The sequence below is a fragment of the Grus americana genome, chromosome 15 (genome assembly GCF_028858705.1).
Source record: "Grus americana isolate bGruAme1 chromosome 15, bGruAme1.mat, whole genome shotgun sequence".
Taxonomy (NCBI): domain Eukaryota; kingdom Metazoa; phylum Chordata; class Aves; order Gruiformes; family Gruidae; genus Grus; species Grus americana.
This window is the reverse complement of record NC_072866.1, coordinates 1,378,493-1,397,556: the sequence shown is the minus strand read 5'-3', so window position 1 is coordinate 1,397,556 and position 19,064 is coordinate 1,378,493. Positions and strand designations below refer to the sequence as shown.

Here is a 19,064-nt window from a genome sequence, read left to right as displayed (position 1 = left end):
TGGCACCTGATCAGCACGCTGAAAGCTGTCTACTTGGTTGAGTACCTTCTATATTCTTTTTTAAGTATTATAATTACACTGTTGTGACTGCCAAGGTAGGTGCAGTCCTGCCAATGTGGCGATGTCTCCTGCCAGCTGATGTGCGCCCTGTCTTGGTTGGGTAGAGCTACTGCGGTGGGAAGCATGGCCACGTGGGCCAGCCCTGTCCACGCTGCGGGGTGGTACGGCTGTTGCACTTTCCTTGCCATGCGCACCCAGCAGGAGCCTCTAGCAGATCCCTGCTGCCAGCCCGACGGGCTGCTGAGAGCTTGTGTCATCGTGCTCCCTGTAAAGTGTCCCCTTGCCAAGAAAAAGCCCTTCCGTGGGTGGGTGACTTTGCCGGGTTGCTGTGGAACGGCTGGTTTTGAGAGGGGCTTCTCTCCTGCACAGGCGTCTGGGAGGTGGCAGGCGATGTTTATCTCAGTTGTGTTTTCTGGGGCTGGAGAGTATGTGTGTTATCAGTCAGCAGATGGGCCTGGTGAATAGATGGTGGAGACAACTGTATTTCCTCACGCGGGCTCGTTGCCTGCCGGGAAGGGAGCCAGCCAGGCTTCATAGGGGGAAGTACAGAGCTTGGACAGGCTGTGGTTGGGTTCCTCCTTCAGCCAGTGCCTTTGTGAGGCAGAGACTGCTGCTAACACCCACCGTGTGTTGGTATGGGGTGTCCTGTGTAAGGATGGCCCAAGGGCCACTGTTCAGCACTGTCCTTCCAGTCTTGTGCCCTCTGTGATCTTTGGACCCTTAAATTAAGCGTGATGCTCCAGGCAGGGACTTTAGTTGTCCGTCAGTCCCAGGCAGGAGCCTGGTGGGAGCAGGCTGCAGACTGGTGCGCTGCCAGTCATCAAGGCTGAGGAACTGGTGGCTTGTGGGGGACAGTCAAAGATGCCTGTCCCATGTTCTCTCCCATTTCTGTGTGTCTCCACTAGCTTGCAGGGAAAGCTGTGTGGCTGCCGGGCACCACGACGTGTTGTAACAGACGTCTTGGGGAGAAGCGGGCAGGGAGGTCTCTGGCCAGAGCTTGCCGTGCTGGTGGCCCTGCTACTGCAAGGGGAGCTACAGACCTTTGAGGGAAGAGCCGATGGCCTTTCTGGGAGGCTTTTTGATTTTCCTGAGAGCTGGCAGTGGAGAAAGTGAAGCAGATGGAAATCCCCGCCGCAGGCAGGGTGGTGTCCCTGGAACGGGCAGTGTTGGGAGCCGACTCCTGCAGTGTGGTGGAGAGGAGGGGACCGGGAGGGGGACAGCATGGCCAGGAAGCCATCGCAGTTCCCCAAGGCCAGTGTCAGAGCTCGGGGGGGAGCGTGTGGAGTGGCAGGGCAGAGCACCTCAGTGTCCTGGCTTCAGCCTCCCTTCCTGCTGCCTGGAGCTTGGATCTCCTGCCCGGCCAAGGGAAACCATGCTGCCTTCCCCAAGCCCGCAGCTCATCGCTGACACTGCATCAAGCAGGTCTGGCAAAGTGGCGCGTCCCACTGTCCCCTCATGTGATACTTCTGTCTTTTAGGTTATCCTGGGTTTTCCCTTGTCCATATTGGTGTGGGAAGGGACAAGGTGATTTCTCTCCATGGTCCTGTGGTTGTGTGGCCAAAAGCCTTTGCCTGCTGGCTAGGACGTGGGTGATGTGTGCAGCAGGAAAATTGGTGGCTGGAGGGTCCTGATCCGCAGTGAGCAGTGCGGCATCTGCATTTAGGGGTGGATTTTTTGGAGTCAGTGCTCTCCTGCCCAGCGTACGGTGGGTAACAGCATGGGATGCTGCAGGAGGATGGACGTGGATGGTGCAGGTTGCTGACAGCTTTTGCTTGCCTTTTGCTGATGCCGGTGGTTTGATGAACCTCATCCAGTAAGACGAATGGATGTGACAGGATCACGGTGCCCTTCATGGCCCCGTTTGCTTCCCCGCCTCTGCAGGAGCCGGGCACGCAGCTCCTTCCCTTCCTCTCTTTGAGGAATGATCTCCCTTCAGACAGCTCTGGGCATGGTGCTGCCACAGGGGAGAGGACTGTACAGTGGTTCACAGCTGTAGGAGTTCAGGCAGGAAAATCAATGTTTATATTTCTCCTAGCAGGGAAAGATTCCTTAAATAACTCCAGTAAATAAATACTTTGTAAAGTTCAAACTATGAAGGGATGGTATATGAACCAGAATGAATTTTCAAGCTCTCTCTTGCAATAAAATGGATTTGTTGAGTTCGGGCTTTATTTAGAGAAATGCTTGATTTAAGAAGGGAGTTGAAGGTTGTATCTGATCTGTTTGTGAGGGGGAGCTGCTCTTCCAATGGCTGTGGAGCACGGTCTGGAAATGTGGTTGGATTGCTGCTGCTGCTGCTGGAGTATTCCCAGGAGGGTTTCTTGTGTAGCCAGCCAAACGGAGGGTCACTCTCCTCCTCCCCAGGGTAGTTTTTGCTGCATCCTCTGTCCCCTCAAGACCCCGCTGCTGCAATGCAGTCTGCTCAGCCGCCTTGGGAAGCTGGTTGTGCAGGTGCTGCTGCTTGGGATGCTGGAGACCAGCCAGGACCCGCTTCCCTCCGCAGACTGCACCAGCATCTCATAGCTTTCTGCGCTTGCCCTCTGTGGCATAAAATGTCATCTTTCCCTTCTGTGTTCCAGCCGGCGTTGTGGTTGAACCTGGTCCTTGAAGGGACGCTAGAGAGGGAACCTGCCGGAGTGCAACCCCCATGATTTAGGCTGCTGGTTCCTTGCTCTGGGACAGCCTGAATTTGCTGTTCCCAGGAAGAACTGAGGGCACGGGGTGGACTCGGAGGCTTCTCCTGCAGGGTTGGCCCTGGCCGGGGACTCAGGCAAGCAGCGCAGGGTGCAAGGCGTTGGAAGGGGACAAGCTGAGCTGGAGAGGGGCGCAGATGGCCTGGAGCTTGGGTTCAAGATTGGTGCTTTAGAGCTGGTTGCGTTATCTGGGAGCAGGAGTGCATGGACGGAGGGCTCTGGACTCGTGCTGCACGTTTACCTGAAGGAAATCTGTTTTGCCCTTGTGCAAAGGAGGAGGAAGCAGAAAGCTCTGTTTCAACCCCACCTTTGCTTGAAGCTGTAGGAAATGACCCTGAGCAGGGGACAAAGGGCACCACGCAGGGCTGGGATTCCTTCTGCTGTTTGTCAGCATGTGTGCAAGTGTGGGATCACCTTTCTGAAAGCACCAGGAGGGCTGCGATGAGGGAGAGCTGCTCCCTGCAAGCCCAGAGGTTGCCGTGGCCTGTGGAGCTGGTGCTGCTGCTGCGCTTTGCTTTCTGAAAATTGAACCTGCCTAGAAAACGTTACTGCAATTTTCTGCCCTGGAGTAAGGTGGCTCTGGCGTGCGCTGGACCCGTTCTCCCATCAGGGTTTCACGTTTTCCCAGGCAACTCTGGAGGTTGAAACCAAGGACTGGTGCTGACAGCAGGGCTCTGTGGCCTCTCCGCTTCCCAGGTAAGTGGGGCAGAAGCTGGAGCTGAGACACGGTGCCCCCCAAAGCTTGCTGATCGGAAATGCCTTGCCTCTGCCAGAGGTTGGGGAGAGTCAGGAGCTGCTGCTGAGCTCAGATCCTGCCGGTGAGCTGTCCCGGCACCGCCTTGCCACGACCCGCCTCGGCTCCGGCACAGAGCTACTGCATGCAGGCTGGCCAGGCCAGGCTTCTGGCCCCAGAGCCTATAGCCAGGTAAAAGCACCACCATACACCACAACATGCTGTTCTTTGCTCGGTGGCATCTGGTGTGGGATAACACAGTTATCCCAGTCTGGATAACTGGTATGTCCATGGTGGTGAGCCAAAAGGAGAGGAGAGAGACAGGAACAGAAGGTGAAACGGAGGTGGTCCGGAGTGACGCTGAAGGAGGACCCTGGGAACAGCAAGAAGGCAGAGCAGAGTGTCACCTCCTCCAGAGAGTTACAGACAAGCTGCAGGTGTATAAAATGGTTGAGGTTGGGCACAGAGGTGGCGTGCTTGCTCGCCAGGGCGCATCCCCGCCATGAGAGCGGGGTCGGTGGGGTTGCAGGGCTGTTTCTTGTGCTCTTCCTGAAGTGTTTTGGGTGGAAGCCAGTGCGTTGCCATGCACTTGGAGAAATCAGTTGTCGGTGCCAGAGGAACAAGTGCCTGGAGAGCACTGCCTGGATTGCCAGTTGTTCTCTTCTGGGAAGCAAGGTCCTGACCGTGCCAGCCCAGGAAACACATGGTGCCCCCGTGTACTGGGTGGCCCTGGCCTCAACGCTGTCTTCTGCTTTCTTCCAGCCACTCCCACTCTCCCGGCTCCATGGCTGCCGTCCGTGAGTGGTCCTGCACCCGCTGCACCTTTCTGAACCCCGTTGGCCAGCGGCAGTGCTCCATATGCGAAGCTCCCCGCCAGAAGCCCGACCTCAACCACATCCTGCGGCTCAGCGTGGAGGAACAGAAATGGGCTTGTGCCCGCTGCACCTTCAGGAACTTTCTGGGCAAGGAAGCCTGCGAGGTATGTGGCTTCACCCCGGAGCCAGGGCCCAGCGGCTCGCCCTTGCCCGTCATCAACGGCATCTTGCCCAAACCCGCTGTGCTTGTGGAGCCCAAGGGCACGTCTAAGGAGGAAGCTGCCAAAGCAGAAAGCAGCAGCGAGGACTCGGAGGGGAAAAGCCCCGATGAAGCCGAGCTGGAGAGTGGCTGGGCTTGTCAGCGCTGTACACTGCACAACACGCCAGTGGCCAATTCCTGCTCTGCCTGTGGTGGCCCACGCAAGCTCTCCCTGCCCAAGATCCCTCCAGAGGCGCTGGTCGTCCCTGAAGTCATCACCCCTGCCGGATTTCACATGGCCCCCTCTACTCCGCAGCCTTTAGTCTCTGCAGAGATCTCCGATGGTGATGCCGTGGCCACCCAGGGCCCAGTGGCTATGGAACAAGAGGCCCAGAAGATACCAGCCTTCAGTCCCTTCTCCCCGGGGCTCCAGAACAACCCTGTGCCCCGAAGCCGCCGGGAGGTGCCCCCCCAGCTGCAGATGCCGGGCCCTGAAGCTTCCCAGCCCGTGGCTCAGAGCTCAGCGGGGCAGAAGGGCTCTCCGCAGGGTCAGGCCAGGGCTGCCCCAGCTGCCCGCTTCCAGGAGCTGCTGTCCAACAAGCGGCTGAGCGTGCTGGAGGAGGAGATGGAGGTCAGTCCCTCCCACTGGAAGTGCAGCTCCTGCTCCCTGCTTAATTCCGCCGGGGCCAGCAAATGCGAGGCTTGCAACGCCCAGAAAGGCAGTGACACCATCAATCTGGTGGGGGACTCGGTGAGATTCACCCCCTGCAGCCCCTCCAGCCCTGACTTCACCACCTGGTCCTGTTCCAAGTGCACCCTCAAGAACCCCACCCTGGCCCAAAAATGCAAAGCCTGCGGCTCCTCCAAGCTGCACGGCTTCCAGGAGCACGGGACGCAGGGTGAGCCTTCCTCCCGCTGCCCTGACTGCGGGGCTTGTGACAAGGGCGGCTGCTCCTCCTGCAGCAGCAGGGCTCCGTCCGCCCGCAAGGTCGCCCGTCTCTTCCCATCCCAGCTGCCCACCGGCCAGGAGAGACCAGGCCAGTGGGCTTGTCCCGCTTGCACCCTGCTCAACGAGCTCAAGGCCAAGCACTGCGTGGCCTGCCATACCCCGCAGCAGTACGTGGCCCAGCGCAAGGGCCTCAAGCCCCTGAAGAGACGGGAGAGCATGCACGTGGAGAAGAGGCGGCAGACGGACGAGGGAGAGGCCAAAGCCCTGTGGGAAAACATCGTGACCTTCTGCCGGGAGGTGAGTGCTTGCTGAACTAGTCTTGCTCCTGGTTTCACTTGGAAGTGGGTGCAGGAAATCTGGGGATGCAGCAGGCAGAGGCTCAGAGCACAGGCAGGGGTGCAGGCAGAGGAACTGCTGCCACTGCCAGCCACTGCAAGCGTTCAAGAACCGTGAGCTGGGTCTTGGCATCCTTGGTTTTGTGTTCGTGAATGCACAGCTGCAGCTGCAAATGGCTCGCCTCTGTTTTGGGAAGGGCAGCTGAGGTTTAGCTGTACCCTGGCTCCAGGTGAGTGTCTCAGGAGTGCACACGAGTGTCCTGCCCTCCCACTGTGAAGTATCTGGCTTGATCTGTTGGGTTTCCGTCTCAAACACCCCTCTCATGGCCCCATTTTATTTCCCTGAGTGGCATAAGATGCTCCTGTGAATGCTGCTCTTTTTCTGCCTTCCCGCTGGGGGAAGCCTCCAGCTCTTCTGGACCAGATGGAAAGGGAGTTGCAGACCCATTTTGATGCACAGACAAGGCTTTTTCTGCCTGGTCCGAGGAGTGCATCCATGCCTGTGCCTCCACTGCACAGACTGGGGACCACAGAGATGTTTGGCTCTGGAGGGAAGCTGTTGAGAATCATCCTGGTTTGGGGTTGTGTTTTTTTTAATTATTACATGTCCACCTAACAGATGTGGGTGTCTCTAGCAGAGAGACCCTGATTCTGCTTATCCCCCTCTTTTAAGCAAGTGAACAGCCTCTTTTGTAGGCAGGGAACATCTGTTACATCCAGTGGAATCAGGCCTGAAGGATGAATTATGAGAGGTGGCCAAGTCGAATTAGCAGCTTGCCGCTGCCAAGAAGGGGAGGCTGCCTTGCCCCATCCAGCACAGCTCTCGGTCGGAGCCTTGGCTGAGCTCGTTCAGCTCGCTAAGCCAGCAGTAACGGGCTATTAGATCAGCGTGGGCCATCTCCTGAAACTCCCCCCCCCTAAAACTAAGTCACTGCTATGTTCTGACACTGTTTATGGTAAGTCAAGGGCTCTGCAGGTCCGAGGGAAGGACTGGCAGCGGTGGCGGGACAGCGCTGCTCCCGTACTGGTGCTCGCTCTGCTCTCGGTGTGTCTGCAGCCTCCTGCCAATGCTCCTGTTTGGGCTGGCGTGTAAGGCAGCCTCCAAGCTTCCTTCTGTCCGTGGTGTTTCACAGGCTGTTCAGCCTTCCCCTGGAGAAGAGTGTCAGGCTGGCCAAGTTCTCCTCTGCCTGTTGTCCCTGAGTTGCGTGGAGCAGCCCCTTGCTGCGCTGTTCCCTGCAGGGATTTCTGCTCAAGCTCCTGCTCCCTCCTCCACTCTTCCAGGGGGGCCTTTTCCAACCCTCCTCAGTGCATGGCCCCGCTTTTAGCTTTACCGCTTCTCTTCCATCTGGGAAGAGAGCAGAACTGACTTCTTCACCTCACTGCCTCTGCACAGGGCGTCTGCATCCCTGTCTTGTCCTGTCCCCTGTCTTGCTTATCCCGCTGTCTCACGCTTCTTCTCTCCTCTGATTAACTATCCTTCCTCCTTTCTGAATAACAACACGCATCAGCACGTTCGGCAGGGCTAGAAAGACAACCCAGGACTCTTGCTGTTGTGCTCTGGCGTCTCTGCCTGCAGAGCCTTTCCGTGTGCTGGGGGAGGCCCCGTCTCTGTTTTCCTCCTCCTCCACCCGTCAGACAGCTCACGATGGGCAGCCAGGCCGGGCAAGGCAGGGCAGCAGCCTGCCTCAGCCCCTGCGGACCCGGGGAGGTGGCAGCAGAGAACGTCACGTCTGGTTCAGAACGGCCTGAAGAGGGTTGTTGGCAGACCAGGAGGAGTGAAGGAGGTCCGATGCCTGGATTTATCCCCTCGCCGGAGAAATAAGCACAGCTCCTTGTCTGGCATCATCTGTGAGCGGGCTCAGCGCTGCCCGGGCACGAGAGGAGGTGCCTGCTCCTCTCCCCACTGCTCTGACGCTGCCCCCGCAGCTCTCATGCCTCTTTTTCCCTCCATCTCACAGGGATATTGGTAGTGACAGCTTCTATAATAATAATAAATAACAACAACAACAATAACAGCAATAATGATAAAAAAATATACAAAACAAGTGATGCACAGCACAATTGCTCACCACCCACAGACCACTGATGCCCAGCTAGTTCCCGAGCCACGGTCTAAGCCCCTGGCCAGCTTTCCCCCAGTTATATACTGAGCATGATGTCATACAGTGTGGAATATCCCTTTGGCACATTGGGGTCAGCTCTCCTGGCCGTGTCCCCTCCCAGCTCCTTGTGCACCCCCAGCCTCCTCACTGGCGGGATGGTGTGAGAAGCTGAAAAGTTCCTGACTCGGTGTAAACATCATCCAGCAACAAACAAAATGTGTTATCAACATTATTCTCACCCTAAATCCAAAATGCAGCACTATCCCCACTAGTAGGAAGAAAATTAACTCTGTCCCAGCTGAAACTGGGACAAGCATCTAGAAATATGTGAAGGGAGACACCACGGTGTCAAGGTAATTAGCTCGTTAGGCAGGCTTTCCTGACACTGCTGGGGAATTGCACTGCTACGGCTCTTGCATTGCCTCCACCGTCGGTGTTGGCAGATGGATGGGCTCCGTGGGCTTCCCTGGACCTGCAGGCAGGTTTGGGCTGGAGCAGGCCTCTTCTGACAGTGTACCCCAGCGCTGGTCTCCTTGGGAGCGAGAGGAAAGGGGTGCTCCACGTATGGACTGGTTGCTAATCACATAGCTGGTTATTTCTGTGGCTTTTGCAGAACTTCGCAGGGCTGTGAGGATGATGAGGGGCCTGGAGCATCTCTGGTGTGAGGAAAGGCTGAGAGAGCTGGGGCTGGTTAGCCTGGAGAAGAGAAGATTGAGAGGGGATCTGATCAACACTTATCAATATCTAAAGGGTGAATGTCTAGAGGAAGGGGCCAGACTCTTCTCAGTGGTGCCCAGCAACAGGACAAGGGGCAACGGGCACAAACTGGGACACGGGAAGTTCCATCTAAACATGAGGAGAAACTTCTTCCCTCTGAGGGTGACCGAGCCCTGGGACAGGCTGCCCAGAGAGGTTGTGGAGTCTCCTTCTCTGGAGAGATTCCAAACCCTGTGCAACCTGCTCTGGGTGATCCTGCTTTGGCAGGGGGTTGGACTAGATGATCTCCAGAGGTCCTTTCCGGCCCCCACCAGTCTGGGATTCTGTGATTCTGTGAACTGGGGTAAGCTGGTCTCCTCCGTGGGACTCTGTCCTGTCTGGCCTGTGCTCACCGAGACAGCTTGGTGCCATTTGTAACTGAGTGGGGGAAATCTAGCGCTTAGGGAAGCCACTGAGGCTGAGTGCAGGCTGTTCAGTACAGAGCCCACGATGGGCTTAGGCTCCTGCTCCAGCTGGAGAGAGGACAGAGCCGCTTTCAGATACCTGCCGTCCTGCCCGATGTAGGTGCCCATCCAGGCTCCCGCAGTCCTGCTGAGCGCTGTCCTGGCCCAGGTGAGACCCCGGCCATGATACTGGGGAGGCTGAAGGCTGCTTCCACCTCTGCTGCTTGGAAAAGCACTGCAGCGACTCCACAGGGGAACGAAAGCTTGTGATGCCCTACGGGCTCTGTCTCACGGACTGCTGCCTTGCTCTGCGTCTGCACGACGGGTTCCTAGGGAGCCCCGGCTGCACCCCGAGAGGCGAGTGTGCGAGGCCGGGATGTGGCAGGATGAGGTTGCTGGCCGATACGGCAGAGGCAGCTGCTCATCAGCTGCACCCACAAGTGTGGAGCAGACGCTCCCCTCGAGAAAGCCAGCAAGCTTTGAGACGTGGCCTTTTTGGCCCGTGCCGGTATTTGAACAGTGACATCTATTAGCTGAAAACCAAGGAGCTGGAAGTGCTAATTGAGGCACCACGTAGAAAGCGTTCACGTAGGATTGCAACAAAAAACGAAGGACAACTACTAGTTTGGTGTGCATAAAAGCTAATTTAAATCGGAGACGGCTTTTGCTGAAAGAATTTAATTTCATTTAATTAACAATAACAAAGAAATCCCAGTTCTTATTTCACCCTGAATTAAACTGTCTGAAGAAGCCATCTATCTCCCCTTGGCAAAGTTCTGTGCTTCCATCCTGCTAATACCTATGGGATTACCCGTCCTTCAGTCCATCGCATTTTATTTAATGTGAGCAGCTGTTGCAGGTGGGCTCGGAGATGCGATACCGTGACTCTGGAATTGCTTGCCTGTTTGTGGTTGGGCAGGATCCAATTGCGAAAGGTGCCCCTAACATCCTCCACGGCTGTGCCTTGGGGGTGGCACAGCGCTGCCAAGCCCAGCGTGTCCCCTCCGGAGCAGGGGCCAGCTCAGCCCTTAGCACAGAACTTGGGTCGAGGAGTGTTTGCTGGCCAGGTGGCTCCTCGCAGGCTCGCTGCTCACGTGCTTTGCCACTTGGAGAGGCAGCCAAGGTCCCCCACGGTCCAGCTTTTAGCACCAGCACAAAGTGCGAGGCGGTCCCTGCCCGGGGAGGTTCCTCTGAAACAGAAAAAGGCAGATTTGAGTCACAGTCCTGAGTCTGGGGCCTGGAGAGGTGACCCGGCACCTGGCAGGGCTGAACGCTGGACCTGATGCACAAAACGCATCCGTGCCGTCGCCAGCAGACAGCCGGTCCCAGGCGTGCTCCCCAGCACGGCATCGGGAGGGGCTCCCCGGGCCAGGCAGGATGGCTGGGGGCTCCGCTCTCACTCCTCGGGTGCAGCGGGAGGCTTTCCAGGCCAGCCCCATCCCAGGAGGCCCCGGGGAGCTGCGTGCCGCACAGCTGCACACTGATGCTCTCCTTGCCTTTCGCTCTCGCAGAACAAAGTCAATTTTGTAGATGACAGTTTCCACCCTGGGCCTAAGTCTGTGGGATTCCCGGAAGGCGACAGCGTGCAGCAGAGGGTGAAACAGTGGCTGCGACCCCACGAAATCAACTGTAGCATCTTCAAGGACCGATCGGTGAAGTGGTCGGTGTTTCGGACACCCAGGCCCTCGGACATCCTGCAGGGACTGCTGGGAAACTGCTGGTAAGGGGGAGTGAGCCGGGCTGACACCCTCCTGCCCCTTCCTCCTTCCCCCACCCCTTCCTCCAGCTCCGGATCAGACCCCTCAGCCCTACTCAAACCCATTTATACCCCCAGGCGTGTACCCCATCCTCTGCCTCACCCCTTACCAAGCGGCTGCGGACCGCAGTTCCCTGCGCTGCGCGGCTGGGCAGCTGCCTGCTGCCTGCCCGTGCCTTGCTGAGACCGTCCCGCGTCCCGTCCCGCCGGCAGGTTCCTGAGCGCCCTGGCCGTGCTGGCCGAGCGGCCGGAGCTGGTGGAGAGGGTGATGATCACCAGGACGCTGTGCCCCGAGGGCGCCTACCAGGTGCGGCTGTGCAAGGACGGCACGTGGACCACGGTGCTGGTGGATGACATGCTGCCGTGTGATGAGTGCGGATACCTCCTCTTCTCGCAGGTCAGTGACCCTGGGGGGGGAAAAGGGGTGCTGGGAGGGGGTGGGCAGCGCTCCGGGGGCAGGGGGAGGCTCGTCCCCGGCTCTTCCAGGAGAGGACTGATGGAGGCAGTGGGAAGAGGTACTGCTGTGGTTTTGTAAGGTCCCTACTCTGTGCTGCGGGGGGCGCTTGCTGCTCAGGACCCTGCTTTTTGCTGCGCTCTCAAGACAGCTGAATTCATTGAGGCCATAATATAAATCTGTTTAGGCCCCTTTTGGCATTTTCCAGGCTGCGATGGAGAAGTTTCATTTGCAGTTGCTTTTCCCTCGCTCCTCCCTGCACCACAGCCACTTCCCTTGCAGGGGAAGCCATCCTTATTCTGCACAGCAAAAGGAAAATATTTTAACCTGTGTGTTCTGCACTGCGAGGGGCTGAGGGAAAGCAGGTTCTTCCCTCTGCGAGGAGGTCTGGCAGCTTGGCTTTGCCAGGGAGGGACCGTGGAGAGGGAGGAGATCGCCCAACAAATCAGCCTGTTTCGAGCCAGTGCCCGGTTGCTCTGAGCACACTCGGGTGGCATCTGCTTGGATTAACTAAGGTCCCTCAGCCGCTTCGGGACGTCACTGTGCGTTATGCCCTGCCCTGCCTGCCAGGCCCAGGGGCGCTTGCTGGGATCGCGTCCATGAAGGAGACTGAGAACGTCTTTATTGAAACTCAGGCGGCAAAATCTGCCAAACAAAACAAAGTGCTGCTGTCAGGAGGAGACGGGGACCTGGGACCGCTGGGTTGGGCTTTGTTCTGCAAATCCCAATCCTCTGTTCTAAAGTAGACACAGCCCCAAACCACATAGTGCGTAGATGTCAGAACAGGACTCTGGCTGGGGAAACGGGGCCCAAAGATGAGGTTTTGGGGAACTTTACTGTCGGTACACCTTGCAGAGTCCCCAGCCTGAGTGGACTCGGTAGCCTGTGCCCTCCACAGCGTCCAGTCCTGGGGTACCTGCTAATTGCATCGGAGCTAACGGGCCTCGTGGGGCAGCAGTCTTGGCACGGTTGGCAGCGCCGGCTCCTGAGCCCCGCTTAACCCTGGCTCTGGGCAGAGGGGCAGGGGTCCGGGCAGGGGCTTCGCACCGTGCAGGCACAGGTACGGCACTGCCAGGCCAAGTGGGTGATCCCCCCAGGGACACGGGGATGCTGAGTGGGACAAAATGATTGCCAGCACTGCTGGGTGCCGGTCCTGTTAAGGAGAAACTTTGGAGAGGGGAAGAAGGAGTTGTCTGTGTCTACATTTTGCCTCACAGTAGACAGAGAGGATCCAGTCAGATACATTATTTTCTGCGTAAGATTTGCCTGTCTTGTCTGGTTTGGTTTTTCCATCTGCCTTTCCTCTCTTAAAATTTCAAGTCTGCATATTTTTTTTTTTGAAGATTGAAGGTTTTCACATGGGCTAGGCTTGCCTTGCCTTTGTTTCCAGGGGCGTCTGAATCGTGACGAGATTTTTCTGCTGAGCGTTTAGCTGCGTGAGCTGAATGTGGGGGCTAAAAAAGGAAAATGGAGAGTTCTAAAAAGGAAAACCAGGCTCTTATCAGAGCTCCCTGGCTGCAGCTCAGTCAGAAATAAAGAACATGGATTTTGTTGAGTGAGGGACTCAAAAACCCTTGTGAAAAGCACTTGTAAGCTTTCTTTATCCATCGGAAAGAAATCTTCACTGCCCTCCTTTCCTCTCCCAGCTCTTGGCTGCCACCTGTGAGTCGCACACAGTCACAGTGTGCCAATGCTTTTCCCCTGCTGTCCTCCAAGCACTGGGTACCGAACCTGATTTGCTCGGCACCCAGAGGCCAGCAAATGTCTCCTGGCCTTCTGTCCTCGTACACCTCCCTCTTTGCGTCCTCGCTGAAGGCAGGGGCTGAAGCGGAGGCGTCTCGCCCCAGCCTGGATGTGCCCAGGAGTGAAGCACGGCTGGTGACTGCACCCTGCGACACCGAGGACCTGCTACGGTGGCTTGGACATAGCGGTGAAGGCTGCGCCCTGAGCCCACGTTGCCGTGGCTGATGGAGGCTTTGCAGACCTCTGGGTGCATTAACACAGCTTCTGCATTTCTCTCCGAATCTGCAATTAGCCTAGCGATGCCAAGAGCGATAGCCTGGCACCAGAGCAAAGCGGCTCCGGGGAGAGTTGCCCTCCTTGCCACTGTCCATGTGCTGGAGCAGAGGACTTTGCCTGGGAGTTTTTGGAGCTTGTCCTTGAAAGAACGTCTCTGTTCCACAGGTGAAATCTAATCAGTCCCACGGCTGTGTGGGTGGTGGCCTCCTCCGCCAAAGGTGTGTTGGTTTTGGTTCGCAACGGTGTGCGAGTGAAAGGCACCTGTTCCAGATGTGCTCGATATCCTATTCCATTATTAAGCATTTTTAAATCCAGGTTGAAGCAGAAGGAAGGGACCATTGGCTCACAAGGTGGACACCCCCCCCACCAGCCTGACTGCCCAGGCACCCTGGGGTGCAGCTCTGTCGGCAGCCGGGCCTCTTGGGCGTTCACTCCAGGACGTTTTCCCTGGAATTAAACTGCAACCAAAACACTGAGCAGGCAGGGAACGGGGTCACCGTTGGCCTCATGCGGACAAGCTCCCGGTGGCTTGGCCTTCCTGCTCCTGCCTCTCGGCCTCCCATGGCAGCGGGAGGGCTGGCAGGGGTGGGTGAGCGGGGCTTTGCCTTTGCGCACGCTGCCTTTGCTTTCCCATCCAGGGCAGCTCGTGACGTGTTTCTCCCTCTTTCCGCAGGCCCAGAGGAAGCAGCTGTGGGTCGCCCTCATTGAGAAGGCGCTGGCCAAGCTTCACGGTTCGTACTTTGCCCTCCAGGCGGGGCGTGCTATCGAAGGCCTGGCTACACTAACGGGTGCCCCCTGCGAGAGCCTGATGCTGCAGGTCAGCTCCACTAACCCTCGCGAGGAGCCCATTGACACTGACCTCATCTGGGCCAAAATGCTGAGTTCTAAGGAGGCTGGGTAAGACGAGGCAGGAGGGCGCCGTGGCAGAAGCATGGACGCTCGGAGAGGGGGGCGAGGGGGGCCGCTCTCGTTCGTAGAGGCTCAGAGGAGAGGGGCTAGTGCGTTACCTAGGGTGGGGTCCACCACCCTTGGCACTCATCTGGAGCATTGGTGGAGCTCCCCCTCTAAGCTCTAAGAAATTAGTTCTCCTTTGTTTAATTTTCATATTAAATTAAAATCCTGGTGAACTTCCCTGCGCACGTTTACCGCTGCCTTGTGGGAGTTTTGAAGTGGCTGGCATTGAGCCCGCTTGCTTGGCTTTGAGGTTTTTTGTGTTGTTAATTGTGTGACCCTGCACGTGTCTCCCACCCATACGTGGCATCTTTGCTGGCCATACCTGGGGCGTGACTATAGGCAGTCTATAGGACCTCTTGCTCATCGCTCCGGCGGGAGGGCAGTTAGGTTGGCTGAAGGCAGGGTTGCTCCTGCCAGCCTGAGGACGGGGCCACGTGGGAGGCCGATACATCCCAGCACGTGGTGTCCCCCCGAGCCTGGCTGGTGGAGACCTCCCGCCCCGAATAGCCTGTCCTCACCCCTGCAGAATGGGCAGCTGCCTGCACAGTGGCTTTCCGTGTGGCCTGAGCCCTGCCAGCCAACAGAGACGGGCAGGACCCCGGGGTCTGGCAGGAAACGGGTGACGTTTGGGCAAAGCTCCGCTGCGCGTGGACAGAGCTGTCGGCCCCGCGGGTGAGGGCACTGCTCGGAGAAGCTCACCACGGAGCCTGGGCTCAAGTGTGCTTGCGAGCAGGTGGAGGGAGCTTGCTGCTGCCCAGGCAAAGCCCCAGCTGACGGGGCCGGGCACTGCTCCAGGGAGGTTTATGGTGTGGTTGCAGAGAGGGAACATCCAAGAGCCTCCTGGGGGGGGAAGCCTGTCCTGTGCCTCGAGTGGTAGGGACGAGCTTCCCCCCATGGCAGGCCTGGCAGGACACCAAGCGTTTTGTTGTCCCCCATGCAGGTTCCTCATGGGCGCATCCTGTGGCGGAGGCAACATGAAAGTGGACGATGTGGCCTACGAGAGTATGGGTCTGCGTCCACGGCACGCCTACTCCATCCTGGACGTGCGGGATGTCCAAGGCTTCAGGTGAGTTCTGGGTGGAGGCTGGCGTGGTACAGCAGACATTCCTGCCAACAGCCTGAGCAGAAACCCGGTGGACAGATAACTGCGTGCGTGACGGACAAGGCCTTGGCGACTCTGATGTGCCGTCATCATGGCCAGCAAGTGCTGTTTCTCCATCCCAGGGTGTCACAGGAATGCTGTTGTCATATAAAGTGTCCTTGCCTGGCACTGGCTCCACGTCCAGGGTTGCTCTGCTCCAGGACACCCCGTGGTGCAGAATGGTTTGCCTGGTCTCACAAGACGCAGAGGATCGAGTTGAGCTCGTTCTGTATGAAGCTCCATTTTCAGCCACATCACACTCGGCAGCCGCTTCCCTGCTGAGCCCCTTCCCCGCAGCGCCTGGCTGGAGGCCCTTTGGGCAGGGAAGGGCAGAGGGAGCTGCAACAGGTCCAGAGCTGCAGCACGTGGGCGTCTGGGGCCACGGTGGGGGTGGTAGATTAGGTCTTGGATGCTGTAAGGGCTTTGAAATGCGGAGGCAGAAGTGACCTGGTGCCCTCTGCGGGGGGCTGGCTGGGTCTGCAGAGCTGGAAGAGCGTCTCAGAGGTGATCTTCCTCATCCTCTCCTTCCTCCTGGGCCTCTGACACTGTTTTTTCCCCTTCCCCCAGGTTACTGCGGCTCCGAAATCCCTGGGGCCGCTTCTCCTGGAACGGCAGCTGGTCTGATGAGTGGCCGCACTGGCCGGCTCCCTTGCGTCACGACCTGATGCCCCACGGCAGCAGCGAGGGCGTCTTCTGGATGGAGTACAGCGATTTCATTAAGTACGGTAGTGCCCAGGAGGCAGAGGTTGTGGGGCGGGAAGCCAGGCAGGGGATGGAAAATGGGATGTGGGGGTCAAGATGGTGCAGGCAGGACTGGGCATCCCCGTGGGAGTGCTGGTGACCTGCCGGTGCCTGCTGCTCCCGGCTGCGTGAGCTGCAGCGTGGGGGCAGAGCAGTGCACCCACAGAGGACCCCACCGGGGCTGAGCCCAGCTTCCCCACAGGTACTTTGACTCCGTGGATATCTGCAAGCTCCATTCGGACTGGCACGAGGTGCGTGTGCAGGGCATGTTCCCCAACAAGGCCAACGGGCCGGTGACGGTGACGTCGCTGACGGTGTTGGAGCGTGCCGCTCTGGAGTTTGCTCTCTTCCAGGAGGGCAGCAGGTGAGCCGGGCAGCACACAGGCAGTGACCCGGACCCAGGAGAAATCCCAAACCCGTCGCCTTCTCGCCCCATGGCACCCTGCAGGGTTGCAGAGCTTGGGGATGGCCCCCCCCGCCCCACGGCATTTCTCCAATTCTCGGGGCCTGTTCATGTTTTAGCTGAGACCCAAGCCCTGAGCGCACGCTGGTTCCTGGGGCAGGGGGAGGACTCTTCCCTCTGGATCCGCCATCCTGCCCGTGGTCTCCGCGTGCTCTGCGGGGCAGCTCTTCGGGTGACGCGTGACCCTTCTCCCCCATCCCTGCGCAGGCGGTCGGACACGGTGGACAGTCACTTGCTGGATCTGTGCATCATGGTTTTCCGGGCCACCTTCACCAGCGGGAACAAGCTGAGCCTGGGCCGGCTGATGGCTCACAGCAAACGAGCCGTCAAAAAGTTCGTCAACTGCGACATCATGCTGGAGCCGGGCGAGTACGCCGTCGTGTGCTGTGCCTTCAACCACTGGAGCGCTGCCCTGGCAGGCCCCACCGCTGCCCAGGGTAAGGGGCTGGGCTGCTCTCCCCACGGCGGCACTGGAGGAGACCCTGGGGAAGGGCAGAGGTGACAAAGCCCTTGGACATCACCATGGGGACCTTGATGGGGGTGGAGGTTACCTGCACGTGCAGCAACCCGGCAGCACCCCGGTCCGGGGGGGGCTGTGGGCTTGGTGACAGTCTCACTGATCCCCCCTTCCTCTGTGTGACCCCACAGCATCCAGTCCCACCAGCAGCCGCCCGGCCAGCGATTATTCCAGCTATATCCTGGCCATCTACAGCTCCCGCCTGGTGATGGTGGAGCAGGTGGAGGCGCAGCCCACCACATTGGCGGACGCCATCATCCTGCTGACCGAGAACAAGGGCGAGCGCCACGAGGTGTGTGCGGGTGGCACGAGGCGGGGGCTGGCCTCCCCGTGGCTGCGATGGGGAGGGGGGCGATGCCGCCGGTGGGAGCCTGGACCCTGCCCCTGCCGTGTCCTCAGTCTGGCAGGAGTTGGGCAGGACTGTGCCAGCCCTGGCTGCCCCCTAGCCCCCCCCTGCCCCATAGATGCCCACCTGCTTTGCTCCCTGGGGTACCCCAGCAGACAGGCAGCCCTTGGCCTGAGGTGGAAGATGTTGATTCAGGGGCTGATATTTGGAGGCAGGGGTTGCCCGGAGGCTTCGCACCCCTGACCGTGCTGTTTGCCGCAGGGCCGTGAGGGGATGACCTGCTACTACTTGACGCACGGCTGGGCAGGGCTCATTGTGGTGGTGGAGAACCGGCACCCCAAGTCCTACCTGCACGTCCAGTGCGATTGCACCGACAGCTTCAACGTCGTCTCCACACGTGGCAGCCTCAAAACGCAGGACAGCGTCCCCCCCCTGCACAGGTCCGGGGTAGGCAGGGGTGGGTCGGCGGGGGGCTGCCCAGCGAGGGCAGGCAGGTGCTGGCAGGAGGCTTGGAGCAAGGCAGAGCCTGGGGCTGGCAGGGAGGTGCGGGCAGAGGGTGGGACAGGCAGGGGGTGGCATTGCTGGGGTGGAAGCAGCTGCCTGACCCTGAGCCCGTCGCTCTCTTCACAGGCAGGTGTTGGTGATCCTCTCCCAGCTGGAGGGTAACGCCGGCTTCTCCATCACCCACCGCCTGGCTCACCGCAAAGCCACCCAGGCCTTCCTCAATGACTGGATGTCGACAAAGGGCACCCACAACCCGCTGCTCACACCCGAGGTCGCCGGGCTCCACGGCCCCCGGCCTCTATGACGAAGCGCCTCCCCCTCCCCGCTCCGCTCCCCCATTATTTTCACCGACCCTCTGGCCTGGGGTCGCCCCCCCCGAGCTGTTGGCGCTGAGCCGTGGGGCAGAGCCGGAGCATCACACCCAGCACTTTGCCCTGCGCTGCGGGGCCGGGGCGAGCTCTCAGGGCCAGGACCAGCTCTGCCCGCCGCCCCCCGCCCTGGTGCCGCCGGCCCCCTCCACGCACTTTACGAGGAGCGGCTGGGGGCATGGGGCCATCTCAGGATCCCACCTGCCCTGTACCCGTGCCCCGGGCACGCAGCGGCGGGCTGCGGGAGGGGGGGCTGGAGGTTGCTGTCAAGGCCCTTCCCAGGCACCATGCTCAGGACTCTGCCCCCTCCCGCGGCGCCAGGGCCCTGGCGCTGCAACAAAAAAAGAATATACCTCTGACGTCTGTCCATCTGTGTGACCCTCCGTCTGTCCCCAGGCCCTTCCCACTGTCCTGTCCCCCACATCGTCCGCTGCCAGGACCAACGTGGCACCGAGGTACCGTAGCCGGGCCGGGGGGGTGCCGAGGTTGCCCCGCTGTGCTGCTTGTGGTGGGGATCTGCTGCGGTGCCCGGACCCCCCATCCACCTCACCTGTCCCGGGTGCTGGGGCTGCCCCCCCATGCCCTGCTGGGGAGGAGAGGGCGCTGGGTTGTTTCAGAAAGCTGCAGCTGCCGGATGTCACCGCACCTCGGGGCGAAATGCAGAGGTGTCCTCCTCTGCCGCCGTCCAGAGCGGGGAGCGGGGCCATGGGGCATTGCTTGGGGGGGCTGTGGCAGCAGGGGACCCCCCTCAACTC

At 59.3% G+C, this 19,064-nt stretch overlaps 1 protein-coding gene across 14 annotated transcripts in view; it reads left to right on the top strand.

Moving 5' to 3' along the window:
• CAPN15 (calpain 15) overlaps window positions 1–18,657 on the top strand; it is a 60,006-nt gene extending 41,349 nt beyond the window's left edge. For 13 of the 14 annotated variants that reach the window (XM_054843327.1, XM_054843332.1, XM_054843333.1 and 10 more), the window contains 11 exons: window positions 4,249–5,746; window positions 10,558–10,766; window positions 11,016–11,199; window positions 13,949–14,172; window positions 15,170–15,295; window positions 15,938–16,090; window positions 16,314–16,475; window positions 16,782–17,011; window positions 17,223–17,383; window positions 17,699–17,877; window positions 18,068–18,657. In XM_054843327.1, the coding sequence (XP_054699302.1) occupies window positions 4,249–5,746; window positions 10,558–10,766; window positions 11,016–11,199; window positions 13,949–14,172; window positions 15,170–15,295; window positions 15,938–16,090; window positions 16,314–16,475; window positions 16,782–17,011; window positions 17,223–17,383; window positions 17,699–17,877; window positions 18,068–18,245 (3,304 nt within the window). In that variant the 3' untranslated portion in view covers window positions 18,246–18,657. Of the gene's footprint in view, window positions 1–4,248; window positions 5,747–10,557; window positions 10,767–11,015; window positions 11,200–13,948; window positions 14,173–15,169; window positions 15,296–15,937; window positions 16,091–16,313; window positions 16,476–16,781; window positions 17,012–17,222; window positions 17,384–17,698; window positions 17,885–18,067 lie in introns of all 14 variants that reach the window. The other variant, XM_054843336.1, reaches the window with a different exon arrangement.
• Window positions 18,658–19,064: the final 407 nt, after the last annotated feature.